Below are 14,520 nucleotides of genomic sequence, written 5' to 3'. Positions count from 1 at the left end.
AAGTTACGGGTATTATTTTTAACAGAATTATGAAATGATTGTTGGTACTTCTAAAACAATGCCAATAATAGCCAAGTTCTCCCTGCTAAATGTATTTTTCAGTTTACACGATGAAGAATGGAAGAAATAATGCATATTTTGGAAGCAGAGCCCAGTCTTCTTTTGTGGGAGCACAAGAGGTTTTGCATATCTATTGCTCATTCGAGTACATAAAAGACGACGATTTTCTAAGAAAAGATAATTGCACAACACAGCCATGAAGAAATCTGCAATGCAGATAATAAGGGCTGGAGTAATGAGTATAATGAGGCACTGTATGCAGATCCCGAGCGCAGATCAGATGTTATTTCAGCAACATGAACTGAAATCACAACTGAGAAACTCCTACACACGTGGGATTTTCTTTCCTTGACAGGATTAACAGGAGCAGCCTGTGACTGCTGCAGGAAGAAATTCCCTCTCCCTTGGTGAAGTGGGCATCAAAGTAGACAGACAAGCCTTTGGCTAAAGAGTCAGACCAGGCCTGGGAAGCCAAGAGCTTTACCTCTGGAAGGGGAAGGTCTGGATCTGCTTCCAAACCAAAGCTCTTGAGCTCAGTCCAACCCTCCACATCTTGCCTTAGACAGGTGTGTACTACCAGTGGAGCAACCCTTATTTTTTTGTGTGCAAACTACATTTTGTTTACTGAGCAAGTCACGTGCAGCATTTTGTCCCCTTCTCCCTCTGCTCATTAACAACACGAAGACACAGCAAGTCACGGGCAGCACCATCTCATCCAAGTAAATGGAAGCGTGGGACAGATTTCATCAAGCATCTTGGAAGTGTGAAAGCTACTCTCACCATCTGGGGAGGGTTTCAGCAGTAATGCAGATTATTTGCTATTTGCATAGATTGATGCTGGCCTCCTAAGCAGCTTGGAGAAGCAGAGCACATGTACAGAACTAAGTATAGTAAAAAGGAAGTGTTTTTTGAGAGGCATCAGAGTAGGAGTGGTGCAGCCCAGAAGGTGGTCTCCCATCACCTGATCATCACCCTTGCTGCATGGTTTCCTCTGCCACCGCCTTCTGACAGCTCCAATCCCTCCCCAAGGACTCTGCCTGCAGCACAGATGTCAATCACTGGCCAGACCAGGCCTGTGTTTTTCAGATTCAGCTCTCAAATTATTCACAGGTCACACCCCATTCTTTCCCCTGCCTGGATTCTTTTTCTCCAGGCAGTGCCACTTTGTGCACAGGTATTGTCCTGGCAGCCCTGGGGGCTGGGAAGGCCGGGTGCTCACCCTGCCGTCGCTGGTGAGCAGGATGGAGTCGCTCTTGATGTCGCGGTGGATGACGCCCTGGTTGTGCAGGTAGGACAGGGCTCTCAGCACGGACAGACAGACCGTGGCGATCTGCTCCTCGTTCATCCTGCAACAGCAAGGGGCAAAGAACAGCTGAGTGTTGGGGAAGACAGGGGAAAGGGGATGTGGAGAGGCACAACTTCCTATTCACACCACTATACAGGAGACCTTTTAGGCAGTGGCTCTGTGGGGTGAATCTCTGGTCCTATTTCTGTCAAAAAAAGGGAGATGAGGAGTGGGGATCAGCTCTGCAGGAAGCTCTGGATCAGTCTCCCTGCAGCACTAAAAAAGCCGAGTGTGCCATGTGCTGTAGCCTGTTTCCCTCTGGGAAATCACGGAAATGCCTTATTTACAGTAAGCTCACTGCTTGCCAAGCAGGGCAAATCACTACTGGGATGGAAACAGGCGTGGAATAAATATGAGAAAAAACACCCTTAATTCTGTAGGCAAAACATCAGGCCCTGGGTTGTAGCTCTTTGAGAGCACTTTTATGCCTTCTATAAAAATATTCTGGGTATTTCAGCAGAAAAATAAGCAGCAAGAGTTCTCATTCTGTGCACAGTTGAAAAACCCCATTCTGGGGTCATTCTATCAGCTACAGTGCAATGCCTGGGATGGGCTGTGCACCCTGGTGCCACTGTCCCATTGCTGATGTCCCCAGCATCTCTTTTACCTGAGCAGTAAAACACCCATGGAAATTTCTGCTTTAACTTTGTGTGCCATTTGCAGTATTTTAGCAAAATCTTTGAGGGAAGGTCATGCAATGTAAAAAAAACACCCCAATGATAAAGAAAAGACTATTTTGAGTTAAAAAATAGATGACAGCTCTTAAGAAGTAGTGCCCTGGGAACATCTGTTTGCTGTTAAACTTCTGTCAGACACATCTAAGATAGAGCTTTTAATGGTTTGGCAAATACTTCCAACATTGTGATTTATTCCAGCACATAAGCTAAGGTAACACTAAAAAATAAAACATCTGTGTTACAACTCTTGGTAGGATCAAAGAGCATCATTAAACTAGGAGAGAAGACAAATTTTCTAATTTATAATTCCTTGCTTTTGTTCTTGTTCCCCTTAAATACTCTCCCACTGGTTTGGTGTGGAAATTTTAATTTTCTTTCATTCAACAGGAAGAAATTAAATAAAGAATCCCATTTTATCCAGCTTATCAGAAGCAGATGAGCAAAGAACAGATGTAAAGAGGGCTGTAAAATATAATGTCTCCCCTCAGAAGAGGTAGAACAGTTCCATACACTGCAGCTTTTGTGCTGCCTAATTTCCTACTGTGTGTAGGTGTGATATTAACTGAAGTATGGGAATGTGCTCCACCATAAGCACAAATATTCTGATATAAAAATACTTCTCCCCGTATGTTTTAGGGTTGGTTTGCAGATAACCTTTGTGAGGAGAAATTAGCCTTACAACAGACGTGGTTATGACAGCAAGCCCAACAATACAGATCACCAAACAGGGAAAAGAACTTTTTTTTTTTTTGCCATTTTAGGACTTGTGTTGCTGCTGAAGTGCCTCCTAAAGTGTTAGCAAATCCCCATCTACCAGCAGGCCCTCTCAGGTATTGCTTTCCCTTTGGTTTAGCGAATGCTGGTATCAACAGGAGTTCATCTGCAATTCTTGCTTATCGCTGATGGCAAAGCCAGCATGATACCTGTGGGTTTAACTGTGTGTACGCCTAAAATACGTGGGTATCTATTCTCCATGCACGTATCTTTTCTGCAGTTTTGTGGTTTTCTCTCTGTATTTTGTACACCCCCCCCAGCCCCCAGCCCACCTGGTGTGAGTCACGATGTCTGTGAGAGCGCCGCCCTCCAGGAACTCCATCACGACCCAGAGCTCGTCCCCGACCAGGTAACTGTTGTACATGTCGACCACGTTCTCGTGGTGGTAATCTCTCATGATCACAACCTGCAGAGGCACAAAGGGACGAGCTGGGAATGCTACAAGCCTTATCTGACACTTGTTTTGACCTTCTTTTTCACTGTACTCTTCTCCTGGTGTTTAGGAAAGGTTCTGCGATGAATCACATCCTCCCTAATCCTTATGCCAGCGCATAAACAAAATCAATATATTTACATAAAAATATCAGTCATCATAAATGCATCAGGAGGAAGAAAGAATCTCTAGTTGATAGAGTATAAACAGTAGATAATTGCTTTATTTCAGCCTGCAGGAACAGAACTATTTATTTAATTGGTTTTTTTTATTGCCAGTTGCTTTCAGTACAACAGATTTTTTTTTAACCTGATTAATTGCTCAACGCATCAAAGTCATTTTTATCACGTACCAAATGGTGCTTTGCACAGAATTCCGTCAGAATGCTGGAGGAAGGCCCCAGAAAACTCACTCAAAGACACTTGTAAAAGGCTTACTGTTTGTTGTGTACTCTGAGTTAGACACACTGGAGAAATACCGACAAGTTATTCTCAAGAGGTCAAACAACAAAAAGCTTTACTGGCAACTGGCAATCAGAGAACTTCGGCAAAAGGCTTTGTGCAACATTGAATCCATGTAAAACACTTCTCAAAGCCCATTAACTTGGCCCATTCAACTTGGCAAAATCTAAGCTTTTAATTTGATTTTAAGTTCAATTTTAAGTTACTCAAAAATTCTGAGAAGAGGGAATTAGAAGAAGGAGAAAGAGAGAAAGATAGAAAATATATAGAGAAGGACACATGCAGCCACCAACCCCTGGGTTCCAGCACAGCTCACAGAAAGTCCAAGAGACAGTAGGGTCAAGACAAGTGCTTGCCTCGTGTTTGGCCTGAATACCCCCTGGCCTTCCTAGGCCCCTCCCCTGAGTGGGATTTACAGTCATGTGGCTACTCTGGGGCTGGATTAGGGCTCCAGGGGCAGGTGTGGAGCACTGCTCCCAGTGTGCCAGGAACTGGCACCATGCCTGGCTCTAGGGGGGTATGGAGCAGGGCACTGCCCCTTGTCAGGGCAAGGCCCAACGTGCCCCTGCGTGCACACAAATGCACCCCAAAATGTCTGGAGACATCAATCTCTCCAGTCTCTCACTGCTGGTGATACAGGGGATGACTCAAACCCCGCACCTAAAAGGGACTGCACAGAACTGGCACCACAGTGAGGGCAGCCCAGCCAAGACAGTGTCCATGACCACAGGGTACTGAGGGGTGTCAGAACGGCAACCAGGAGAGAGAACAACAGCCAGGGAATGCCTCATTACAGACAGAGGGATTTCATCACTGCTGACAAGGGATTTTCAGATGACACGAGTGACTGGAGCGTGTCAGGGAAGCAGCTTGGTCCTGCACAGCACGTAGGACCTGCTTCAAGATGTTCCTGTTCAAGAGACGCTCGGTTAGAGCCAGCACAGCCTCCAGCAGAGGCAACGCCAAGCCCAAATAACCAGGACAGTCATGCACTGGGTAAAGAAGAACTGCATGAAGTTTGTTAAAAACGAATATTTTAATTTAAAAGTGTTAAGTTTTTAAAGGTTTTAAAGAAATCAGTCTGTCATGTGCTGAGGGAAGACCAACTTATAGTTAAAACACAGGAAACAAAAGGTAGAATTAAAAGGTTCATTTTCACAGGTTTTCCTGGGATCCTGCAACGGTCTTGGTATTGATCAGGATATTTACAAGTGATCTCAAAAAGGGAGCACTGAACACACCCCATCAGCTTCTTTAAGAGAGATAGAAATTAAATAAGGACTAGCTCTTCAAGGTGCAGGAGGTACTCTCATCCCCAAACAACTGAGTGAAAAAATGGCAAATGAAAATGAGTGTTCTGAAATTTAAAATAACGTACATGGGGAAAACACTCTCCCATAAACAGCTGTGGGCTTTGAACTGGCTGCAATCATTCAGGAAAGGAGATGTGGGAATTAACACAGACGGTTCCATAAAAAAGGGACTGCCAGCTCTTAGCTTGGTAACCATCAAGAAAGCAAAGGGAGTGCTGGTGGTTAGGAGAGGAAGAAGGGAGGAAACAAAAAGCACGTATATGCCAGAATATAGTGCACATGCTTCTTGAATAGTCTCGTTAGTTTGGATCCTCCCTCTTGGAAGAATAAACTGTGTCAGGACAGTCAGAAAAAAGCAGCTGGGCTATGTCTGAGCACCTGATACACTGCACGGACCAGCTCACACATTTCTTAGCTGTTTCCTGGGACAACATAATAGTTTAAAGCCAGGAGGAGCTGTACCTCACTTGAAACTGGTCTGGCTATACACTATTTATACAGCATAGATGTGTGTGGGACTCACCACCTCTTTTAGAAAGATTAATTTGGCTCTTGATGGTGGCATTTGGCCCATGTCTCCTGTCAAACCTGCTGCCTAAAAAACCTGTTGCACCACCCAACCCACGTACCTCATTGAAGAGCAGCTCCCTTCTCTGCTGTTTCCTGAGGTCCATCTTCTTCACGGCGACCTGCTTCCCCGTGTGCTTCTCGGTGGCGATGCACACGATCCCTGTGGAGCCCTCCCCGATCTTGATGAAGCTGTCCAGGTACTCCCGGGGGTCTCCGGGGCTGACCACGAGCTGCAGGGCAGCTCGGAACTGTTCGTGGGACACCCTGGAGGGCTGCTGGTCTGAGGAGGAGCCCCAGCTGGGGGGAGGATAAGCACTTGACGTGATACTCGGGGAGCTGGGGTAGGAGGCGGTGGAAATATAGGGAGAGCCGGGCTGGAGAGGCGGCTGGTGATAGTGGGGGCCTTTGTGGTAGACCAGGGGGTACTGGTAGCTGCTGCTGGAGTAGCTGACTTTGCTCTGACTCTGAGGTAGCTTGACTGGGCCCCGGGGATAGGTGTCTGACCCCGAGAGCGGTGGGCTGACAACCAGCTGTGCTCGGTCATAATCCATCTGCAACACAAACACAGAGGGTGAGGCTGAGTGAGCAGCACCTTTGTCCCTGCCCCTCCACTCCGTTCGTTTCCAGCACCGCCAGAGGACCCAGCAGAGCTGGCACAACGTGCTCCCACATTGTCCCCGTTCTGCTCAACGTGGCACTGCTGCCCCTGTCTGGGCAGGGATTTTCCGACCACTGGGCTCCCGTGCCCTCAGCACCACTGACATGAGGCCGGGGAAGTCCAGATCTTTCGTAAATCTCAGGTGCATTTTTCTGTCCAGGTACCTGTTTGTACATACAACAGTCTTTGCTGAAACGTAGAATGGCCCTGGTTGGGAGGGACCTATGCTTCAGGAAATGTATTTGCTCTGCATCTGCAGTGCCCTGCAGGCTCTCTGGGCCATTTCCTCCAAGAATCTATCCCTGTCACATCCAAGGATGTGATAAAAATTTGCCCTTTGGCAAATTCCAATTTGTGTCTTACCAGTACCTGGATTTTTATTCTCAACTTTCAGCCTTTTCTTATGTTTTTCTCCAGCAACTTAGGGATAACCCAACCTCTTCTTGTGGAGGTGGTGGTACCCTAAAATCCCTGTCATCTCCTGTCTTGCCGTGCTACCAGCTGTTGTTTGAGTGACTGCTTACGTGAATTTGATGAGGAGCCTAATTCAATTCAACATTTCTTAAATCATTTTCCACAGCGACACACTACTTAACTGCAGTGTCACAAAACTGCTAATTTTCATCTGAAATCAGAGAAAATCACAAAGGAAATTATCCCAGTGGGAAGCCCTGTTCATTTGTAGGTTCCTTTCTATTTTTTTATTTTCCAAGCTTCTCTAAGCTTCTTACATTGAAGACTAACGAATACTTCACATTTACAAACATAATAGTTTGCTTCTATCCACACTAAAACCCCCCAAAAGATGCAGAACAAAAAAACCCACCCCAAAATTATATTTATTTCCTCTGGAAAAGAACATCTTCACATTTACAGTATGTTGCTCCTGACGATGTGTGGAGCATCTCGGAGCAGGGGGTGGTTTGACACAGGCTCATCATGTAGCACAATTACAAATAATTATGGCAATGAGTTCATTTAATCAATCAATTTCAGTGGCAGTGCACAGGGATGGACAGAGCAGCAAACTCTACACAGCCCACGGTTGCTACTATTACTGCTGGCTGCCGGCCAGGAGTCCCTGATCCATGTTAGTTAAATGCACATTAATCTGAATTTGGCAGTGTAATCAAGGACCCAACTGAACTGTGAAATTGAATTCTGCGGTGGAACATCATTTGACCATTTTATGCTAAGACTGCAAAAAAAAAAAGAAAAAAAAGTCTGCCGCAGCATCGATTTATCACCATGGGCTCTGCACAGCGAGGAGGAGTTTGGAGCTGGAGTCGCCTCGGTGTGGGCAGAAAAGCCTCCAGTGCAATTTTATGTTGGCGCTTTCCCACCTCCCGCGTGAGCCAGCGTGCCTGGCCTTTCATTCCACAAGAGCTTTAGCGGGGAAGAGGGAATGCCTCTCCAGAGGGGCTGCTCAGAGGCTTCCCTCGGAAAAGCTGGAGTCTGCTTCCATGCGAGGCTTGCACGCTGCCAGCCACCCGCCATCGGGAGCATCCGGCGAGCACGAACAGGGCTGTACAGCTGCCTCCCAGGATGCCAGGATTGCTTAGGCAAAAATCCACATGATTATAGCCATCCTTCCCTTCCTCCATCAGGCAGGGGCAGCCATAAAATAGAAGGGAGTCAGAGACATCATGAATTTCATGAAGGACATTACATCTGCCAAACTAATTAATGCGGAAAAGTGCTCAGATGGTTTGGTGGAGGGAGGGAAACTCAATCTAACCCTGTCCTATATATCCGTGTATGTAGAGGCAAATAAATTATTGCTTTGGCTGAAAATGCACCATTTTCTTTATAACCACTGAGATGGGGAAAACCTGGTCTAGAAATTCAAAATGGATAAATCCACGCCAATGAATTATTTGAGGCTTCATCCATGTCTCAGTATGCCCTAAGCTTAACACACTGGCAAAAGAATATTCTGCAGTGAAATTTTAGAATGAAAATTCAGGGGTTCAGTGTGCTTGCTAAGAATTTTTGGAAGCTTTCTGAGGTTAGCATTGCTGTACAATGTAAACCCACTTCCTGAATCCCAGGAAATGTTACAAAAAGTCAGGAGCTATAATAAGTAAATCAGCTGAAGCTCTCCTCCGAGGCTGTGTCCTGACGCAGTGCTCCACATCACAGCAAAATCAAACATACTTTATTCCACTAATAATTCTATTTCTGCTACTGAATGCAGTCACCTACTGAAAGGAAAGCTTTTAAATACTACAAAGGGAAGAAGAAAACAGTCCTGCGCTCATTCAAGATCAGGTCAGAGCAGCAGCCGAAGCTCTGACACAACATCCATCATGGCACAGCGGCATCTCCCGCATCCGCACACGGCCACATTGGCACTCGGGTCTTTTCACCATTAAAGCATGGACGTAACGCCGTGTCTAAACTCATTTCAGCTCTCGCTCTGGTGACAGCGATGCCTGTTATGTACTGCAAGCAGAGGGAACACCTGCTTGCTCCTGAGGGGTCCCTCCCCTGCGAGGAGGCTGCCTGGGCAGCCTTTCAGCCGAGTGGGTGTCCCCGCACGCTCTGCAGTGGGACTGCGGCAGAGCCACAGCCGCAGCCCTGCGGCCAGAGCCCACATCCTCGAGTCCCGGTGGGATGGACTCGCCCCTCCGTGACATACAGTGGATTTCCATTTGATCAGGTTTCAGTTTGCCCAAGTCAAAGGTATGGAATGGATGGTCTGTAAATCCCAGGGATATGGCAAAGGCAAAGGTTACTGTCCGGTGCTTTGCTGGTGGAAACCCCCAAGACTCCCACACACAGAGGTGGCAGGCAGCACTCATGTACAGCTGCTGGCATGTGAATGGGAAGACAGGGAAAAAAAGAGAGAGTTCCTGACAGCAAAGGCTTGGCCCTGCCTTTGCCAGGCTGGAAATGTCCTCGTGGTGCACAGGGACACAGAGGACGATGGTGAGAGACACTTCTATGTTACAGCAGTACGAGGTAGCAAAGGGGAGAGCAGACATCATGGGCCCTTGGAGGAGGAACAGGAGGGGGTCACGGAGAGCTCCTACTGGAAAACAACAGGGAAAAGAGTTTTGAAACAATAGAGCTTGGTGCCAGAAGTTAAGAGGGCTGCCTGAGATGAAGAGGAGGCAAAAAAAATCCCATGCAGTACAGAGTGGCCAAAAATAAGCCAACCTGGCATGACAAATTCGGTATTGTGCGACAATACTGAGGTGGGACATCAACTCTGTGTGGTGAGGGTAACAGAGCAGACTCTGCAACTCCATGCCCTAGAGTTAGTGTGCAGGACAGGAGGGCAGGTAGGTAACACAGGGGTGGGTCAGAGGGTACCAAATCTGAGCCTCTGGCTTCCTTCACCTCCACGGTCCCACTGCACAGCAGTGGCCAAGCCCAGGGCAGGGCAAGTCATCTGATGTAATAACTCTGATGTCACTGATGATGAAACAGGGCAGACATTTGATTTATCTGACACCTCTTACCTGCAAAAAACACTGAAGTAAGTCATGTTTACAAGCCAAAATGAACATCCTTGTTAAACGAACTTCGATGCCACGCATTTTGCCTGCAGATTTTTCGCTTACTTTTTCACCCCTTTTAATTATACTTTAAACCCAATCTCATTTGTAAAATATCTGACTTGAGATCTGATTCTCATTTAGTAAGCCCATTTGATGAACCATTATCTTACTAATGCCTCCTTGAAAAGAAGATTCTTCAGTAATCATCCAAGACAAGAAACTCCTATTCACTTCCAGGAACTGTGGACGGGTTTGGGAATTGAACTGCTGCATTTAACAGTGAATCATCAAGTTTCAGTACACCAAGGTTGTAGGAGTGGTTTTGATGCTCTGAGGAGAGGAACAGCTCACAATGAATCTTGCATGGAAGCATAATTTTTTTTTTTTTTTAATAAAAGTTGTTACTGCCTTTTAATGGATATTTTTCAAACTGCTGGAATCCTGTAAAAAACACCTCTGTCTTCTTCTGCCCTACTGAAAGGTGTGAAACTGGCAGAAGCAGGTGCTACCAGGCCTCTGAATTACTGCATTTGTCCTTCTCCTTTCTAAACGCTGACAAAATGACTGCTTTCAGTAAAGGAAAGGGCAGCTACCCCATCCCAGATTTTCCTCACAACTTCCAGAATCCACACCAAATGCCACACCAGCACTCAGGTAACTACCACACACACTCCTCCCACCACACCCGGAGCTTTGGAAAGGCACCTACAGAGACCTGTAACTTTTCCACTCCCCCCAAGATTTCTCCTCAAGCTCCAAAGCCCAGCTCTGTGCTTTAATGCAGAGGGATGAAAAATGCATCGCTCATCCTTCCCCAAGGGTCACTGCACCATGGTAATGGCAAAGCAGCCAAAACCTAAGGAAGCACGACACACACAAACCTCCAACACCGGGGTATCAGGGATCTGCAGAGACCTGGGACTGCAGCAGGACACAACCACGTTCTCAGAGCACATGGCCAGCAAGCAAATGTATGTTCAGGTATCATCAGAGAGCAGAACGGATCTCACCACTGATAGGAACCTACCTCAGCACGTGGAACGTCACATCAACCCCAGCCTTGGAAAAATGATCATCCCGCTGCTCGTTGCTAGGGGAACTCAGTGATGTTCAGTGCAAGCTACACTGAAAAAGCATCTCTTGCAGAATATTAGATGCTTAAGCAGGTCATCATGGTTATGTGACTAGAGGTGTGAGAAAAGCACTCTGAACTGAACTGAACGAGTTCAGCAAACTGTTGCAGGCAGGGCAGGAAAGCTTGTGTAGGTAATGTACCTCATGTGGCAGAGCAGGGACAGATTTGTGTAGAGGAGCTGCCTTTAGATAACATGGCTAAAAAGCTTTCTAGCACATCAACCCTTTTTTTAAACTACATCTAAAATGCCTTGGGTGAGATCAGCTACTTTGATTTAATTTCAATGCTTAAAAACAAAGCAGAAAGGGGTAAAGCCCCTACTCTCCTTCGCAGTGAAGAGTTAATAAACCTTGTACTATAAAAATGGCATAAATACAATATAAACACTGAAGCACAGAGGTTTCAGCCTTGCACAACAATTTGAACACAGAAGTATCTGATATACAAACCAGACCAGCGTCTCACCTCCTGCTGAGATCTTCTCAGGCATACAGCAACCCCCGAGGATACAAATAACTGCCAAAGAACTTGGGCTTGTTGGGAATTTCAAATAAAATCCCCAGAAGATGGGCATCTCCAAACCTGCCTTTTAGTAACTTAAACCCCCCTGGTCCCTGACATCCATTTTCATACACCCAAGTAGAGCAGGTGGGTTTCCACACCTGCCAAGGAGCAGCCACACAACTCTTGGGGATGTGACCAGCCATGTTTGGCATCGTGTGCCCAAGCATGGCTCCTTGCCCTTAGTTTTTACTTTTCGCACTCCCCTTCTGGAGAGGCTGATCCCTGCCCTGGCAGCACTGTCCCCAGGCAGGTCAGGTTACCTTGGGAATGCCTGCTGCAGTTTCGGACAGGCGGGGGTAGGTGTAGGAGCTGTAGGAATGTCCTTGCTGGTGTGCTTTGAAGGCGCTTGCTCCGTAGGGCATGGCCGGCTCCTGCAGGCCGGAGCCTGACCTGGACCTCTGCCTCATGGCTGGCTGAGGGCTCGCAGGGTCCACATAGGATGACTTAGGCCTCTTATCATAGTCATCCTTGCCCAGGCTGTGCCCCCAGTCACTGTCACCGTACTCCAGCCTCTCCTTGGGGCACTCGCTCTGCACTGACGCTCGCGACGGGGCGTAAGGGAAGGAATCCCTGTAGTCCAGGGAGGATCCGCTGGGGATCCGCTGATACTCCAGCTTTAGGCCGCCATATTCCAGCGGTTTGGGCTTGGCCTCCAGGTGTGCATGGTAATCCGGGAGGAACCTGGAGAGGTCTGACTGCAGGGGTGTCACTTCTGAGTAATAGATGTCCCGGGACGTCACCTTCATCATGTGCCCGTTCTGCTTGGCAGCGTAGCTCCCCTTGTAGTACCTGTCCAACTCTTCCCCATACAGAGTCTTGTCCCGATATTTCTCCACGACATAGTCTGTGGTAGTGTCTGACTCGCTGGAGTACTGGGAAAACGTGATGTAGCCATTTTCCTCCTGGTGCCTTGGCACATGGTTGGCATTTCCTTGGTGGTGGGTGGGAGGACTTTCCTTCCGCAAGGAATTGGATCGTGTCACTGAGATATTGTCAAACTCCTCCAGCAGGCCGTTGATTGAAGTATCCTTTCGAGGCTTGTTTCCTCGAACAATAGTCTGGGAATAAAAACATTGCTTTGATTAAATACTGATTTTTGTTTAGTATTTCACAAAAAAAACCACCAGAAAGGAAAAAAGTCTGTGATTCAGCCAGAAATACCAGTAGCAATGTGTTATGTTCTTCAGTCATGTATCTCATTGCTAAAAAAAAAATCTCAATAAATACTTACAGTAGGACATGAAGAAATGAAGAAACATTTAAATTCAGTGTAGATCGCAAGCTGGGATTTGACAGGCAACCCCAAGACACTCTCAAAAAGCCCAGTTTCAGAGGTGGGTGTTCAGCAGCCAACAACAGAGACATTTAAACCCACTACTTATTTTTTATTTGTTGTTATTCAGTTGTCTACATCAAGCCAAACTGGTGGGCTGAATCTGATTTACAGGGCATGGATAAGCTAAAGGAGAATCATTCAGTGGTGACTTCCATGTGTTATTTTAACAAACTGCTGGAATGAAAAGTTAAGTGCACAGTTAAGTAGGCACTGAATTTTCTTTTTTTTTTTTTTTTTTTTTTTTTTCCCCCCCCCCACAAAACAGTATGTTCCTGGGTAGCAGAATCCCCACTGAGGATTGCCTCTTAGTTAACTTAGCATAAAAGACACTCAGGAAAGAGGGAAAAATACTTAACTCCATCTCCTTGCAACACACAGCATCCAGCAAGCCACAGTGTCACAACCCTGGCTCTGGGACACCCACATCAGGGATGCCAAGTGCTGGCCCTGTTTGTGTCCCATGATTGCAAAGCCTTCCAAAGATCCCCCTGCCCATCCCTATCCCCTTCTGTGCAAAATACCGGTGCTCCTGGTAGGATGGGAGGTGAGCAGAAATCTTCAAGAAAGATTTTATTTTTTTAGCCAGTACCACCTGAAGGCTGTAACACGTGGCTGCATCCATTTTTCACCTGGGGACTGCCATTGAGCACCACTTCACGTTTACAAACACCCGACGAGAATGAGATGTACAGATCGGTGGCCAGGGCCATAAATCAGCCAGGCTCTACTGAAACCACATTTGCTTTGCTGATTTACTTTGGCTAAATATCTCTGGCTGCATCTTACTTAACTCACTGAGCTTCTCAACGGAGTAACTGTGGTCACCCCAAGGAGATTTCCCTCTGTGGGCTGCAGCCTGTGCTGCACACTGACCGTGGTGTATCGGGAACCAACCAGGCATGTCAGATGCTGAATGTGGAATACTGCACACCAACCCCAGCATATCAGATGCTGAATGTGGAATACTGAACACCAACCACGGCATATCAGATCCAGGCCGGTCACTGGCCCTGTACTCGTATTGTTCCAAGCATGGTGAGGCTGCTCAACCCCTGCTTGAAAGCACTCAGGGGTTCAAACTTCGTCAAAAAAAGCATTTAATCACTAGTAATATCACAAAATTAACAGGAATGTGCCTCTCTGTCTCCCAGCAAAAGGCAGCTGAGAAAAAGCAGGTGAAAAGCAAAGCAGTCCTGACCTCGCGCTGCTCCCTGCTCTGATTTATGTCCGTAATTACTTGCCTAGTTTGCTATTTTGAAGCCAGTGGTACTGAAACAATAGGACAGCAAAAATAAGGGACAGCAAATAGATCACTCCTTTCGCCTCCAAAGCCATTCAGCAGGATAAGAGGAATTGGTTTCATTCTGCTACAGCCTCTTTGGCAGGATGACTGTGCGATCATTCACATTTAATTATCACATAATAAACCAGCAACATTCGACAATGAAATGCTTATAATTGAAAACAGGATTGAAATACCCAACTGCCACCCTGCTCCCCTGTGCAAATGCCTGCCGAGGAGGAAAACGCCAATTTAACACTCCCCACGGGACTGGCCTTCACAAAGGAGGGGTTTCCTGGAGCAGCCACGCTGGGTCTGCACAGAAGGGCCTCAGAGTCACAGGGAGCCCCTGGAGCAGAGCGGCCTCTTCTGTTACAGGCAAGAGGAGTTGTCTCTCTGCTCCTCC

General features: G+C 46.9%; 1 protein-coding gene across 6 annotated transcripts in view; it reads right to left on the bottom strand.

The window, feature by feature from the left end:
• PAK5 (p21 (RAC1) activated kinase 5) overlaps positions 1-14,520 on the bottom strand; it is a 116,845-nt gene that overhangs the window by 6,447 nt on the left and 95,878 nt on the right. For all 6 annotated transcript variants that reach the window (XM_032103695.1, XM_032103701.1, XM_032103699.1 and 3 more), the window contains 4 exons: positions 11,757-12,554; positions 5,693-6,184; positions 3,129-3,262; positions 1,280-1,406 (listed from right to left, as the gene is read on the bottom strand). In XM_032103695.1, the coding sequence (XP_031959586.1) occupies positions 1,280-1,406; positions 3,129-3,262; positions 5,693-6,184; positions 11,757-12,554 (1,551 nt within the window). The remainder of the gene's footprint in view (positions 1-1,279; positions 1,407-3,128; positions 3,263-5,692; positions 6,185-11,756; positions 12,555-14,520) is intronic.

Source organism: Corvus moneduloides, chromosome 3, assembly GCF_009650955.1.
Source record: "Corvus moneduloides isolate bCorMon1 chromosome 3, bCorMon1.pri, whole genome shotgun sequence".
In the NCBI taxonomy this organism is placed as follows: Eukaryota; Metazoa; Chordata; class Aves; order Passeriformes; family Corvidae; genus Corvus; species Corvus moneduloides.
The sequence above is the reverse complement of the archived record's forward strand: the minus strand, read 5'-3'. Positions and strand labels throughout refer to the sequence as shown.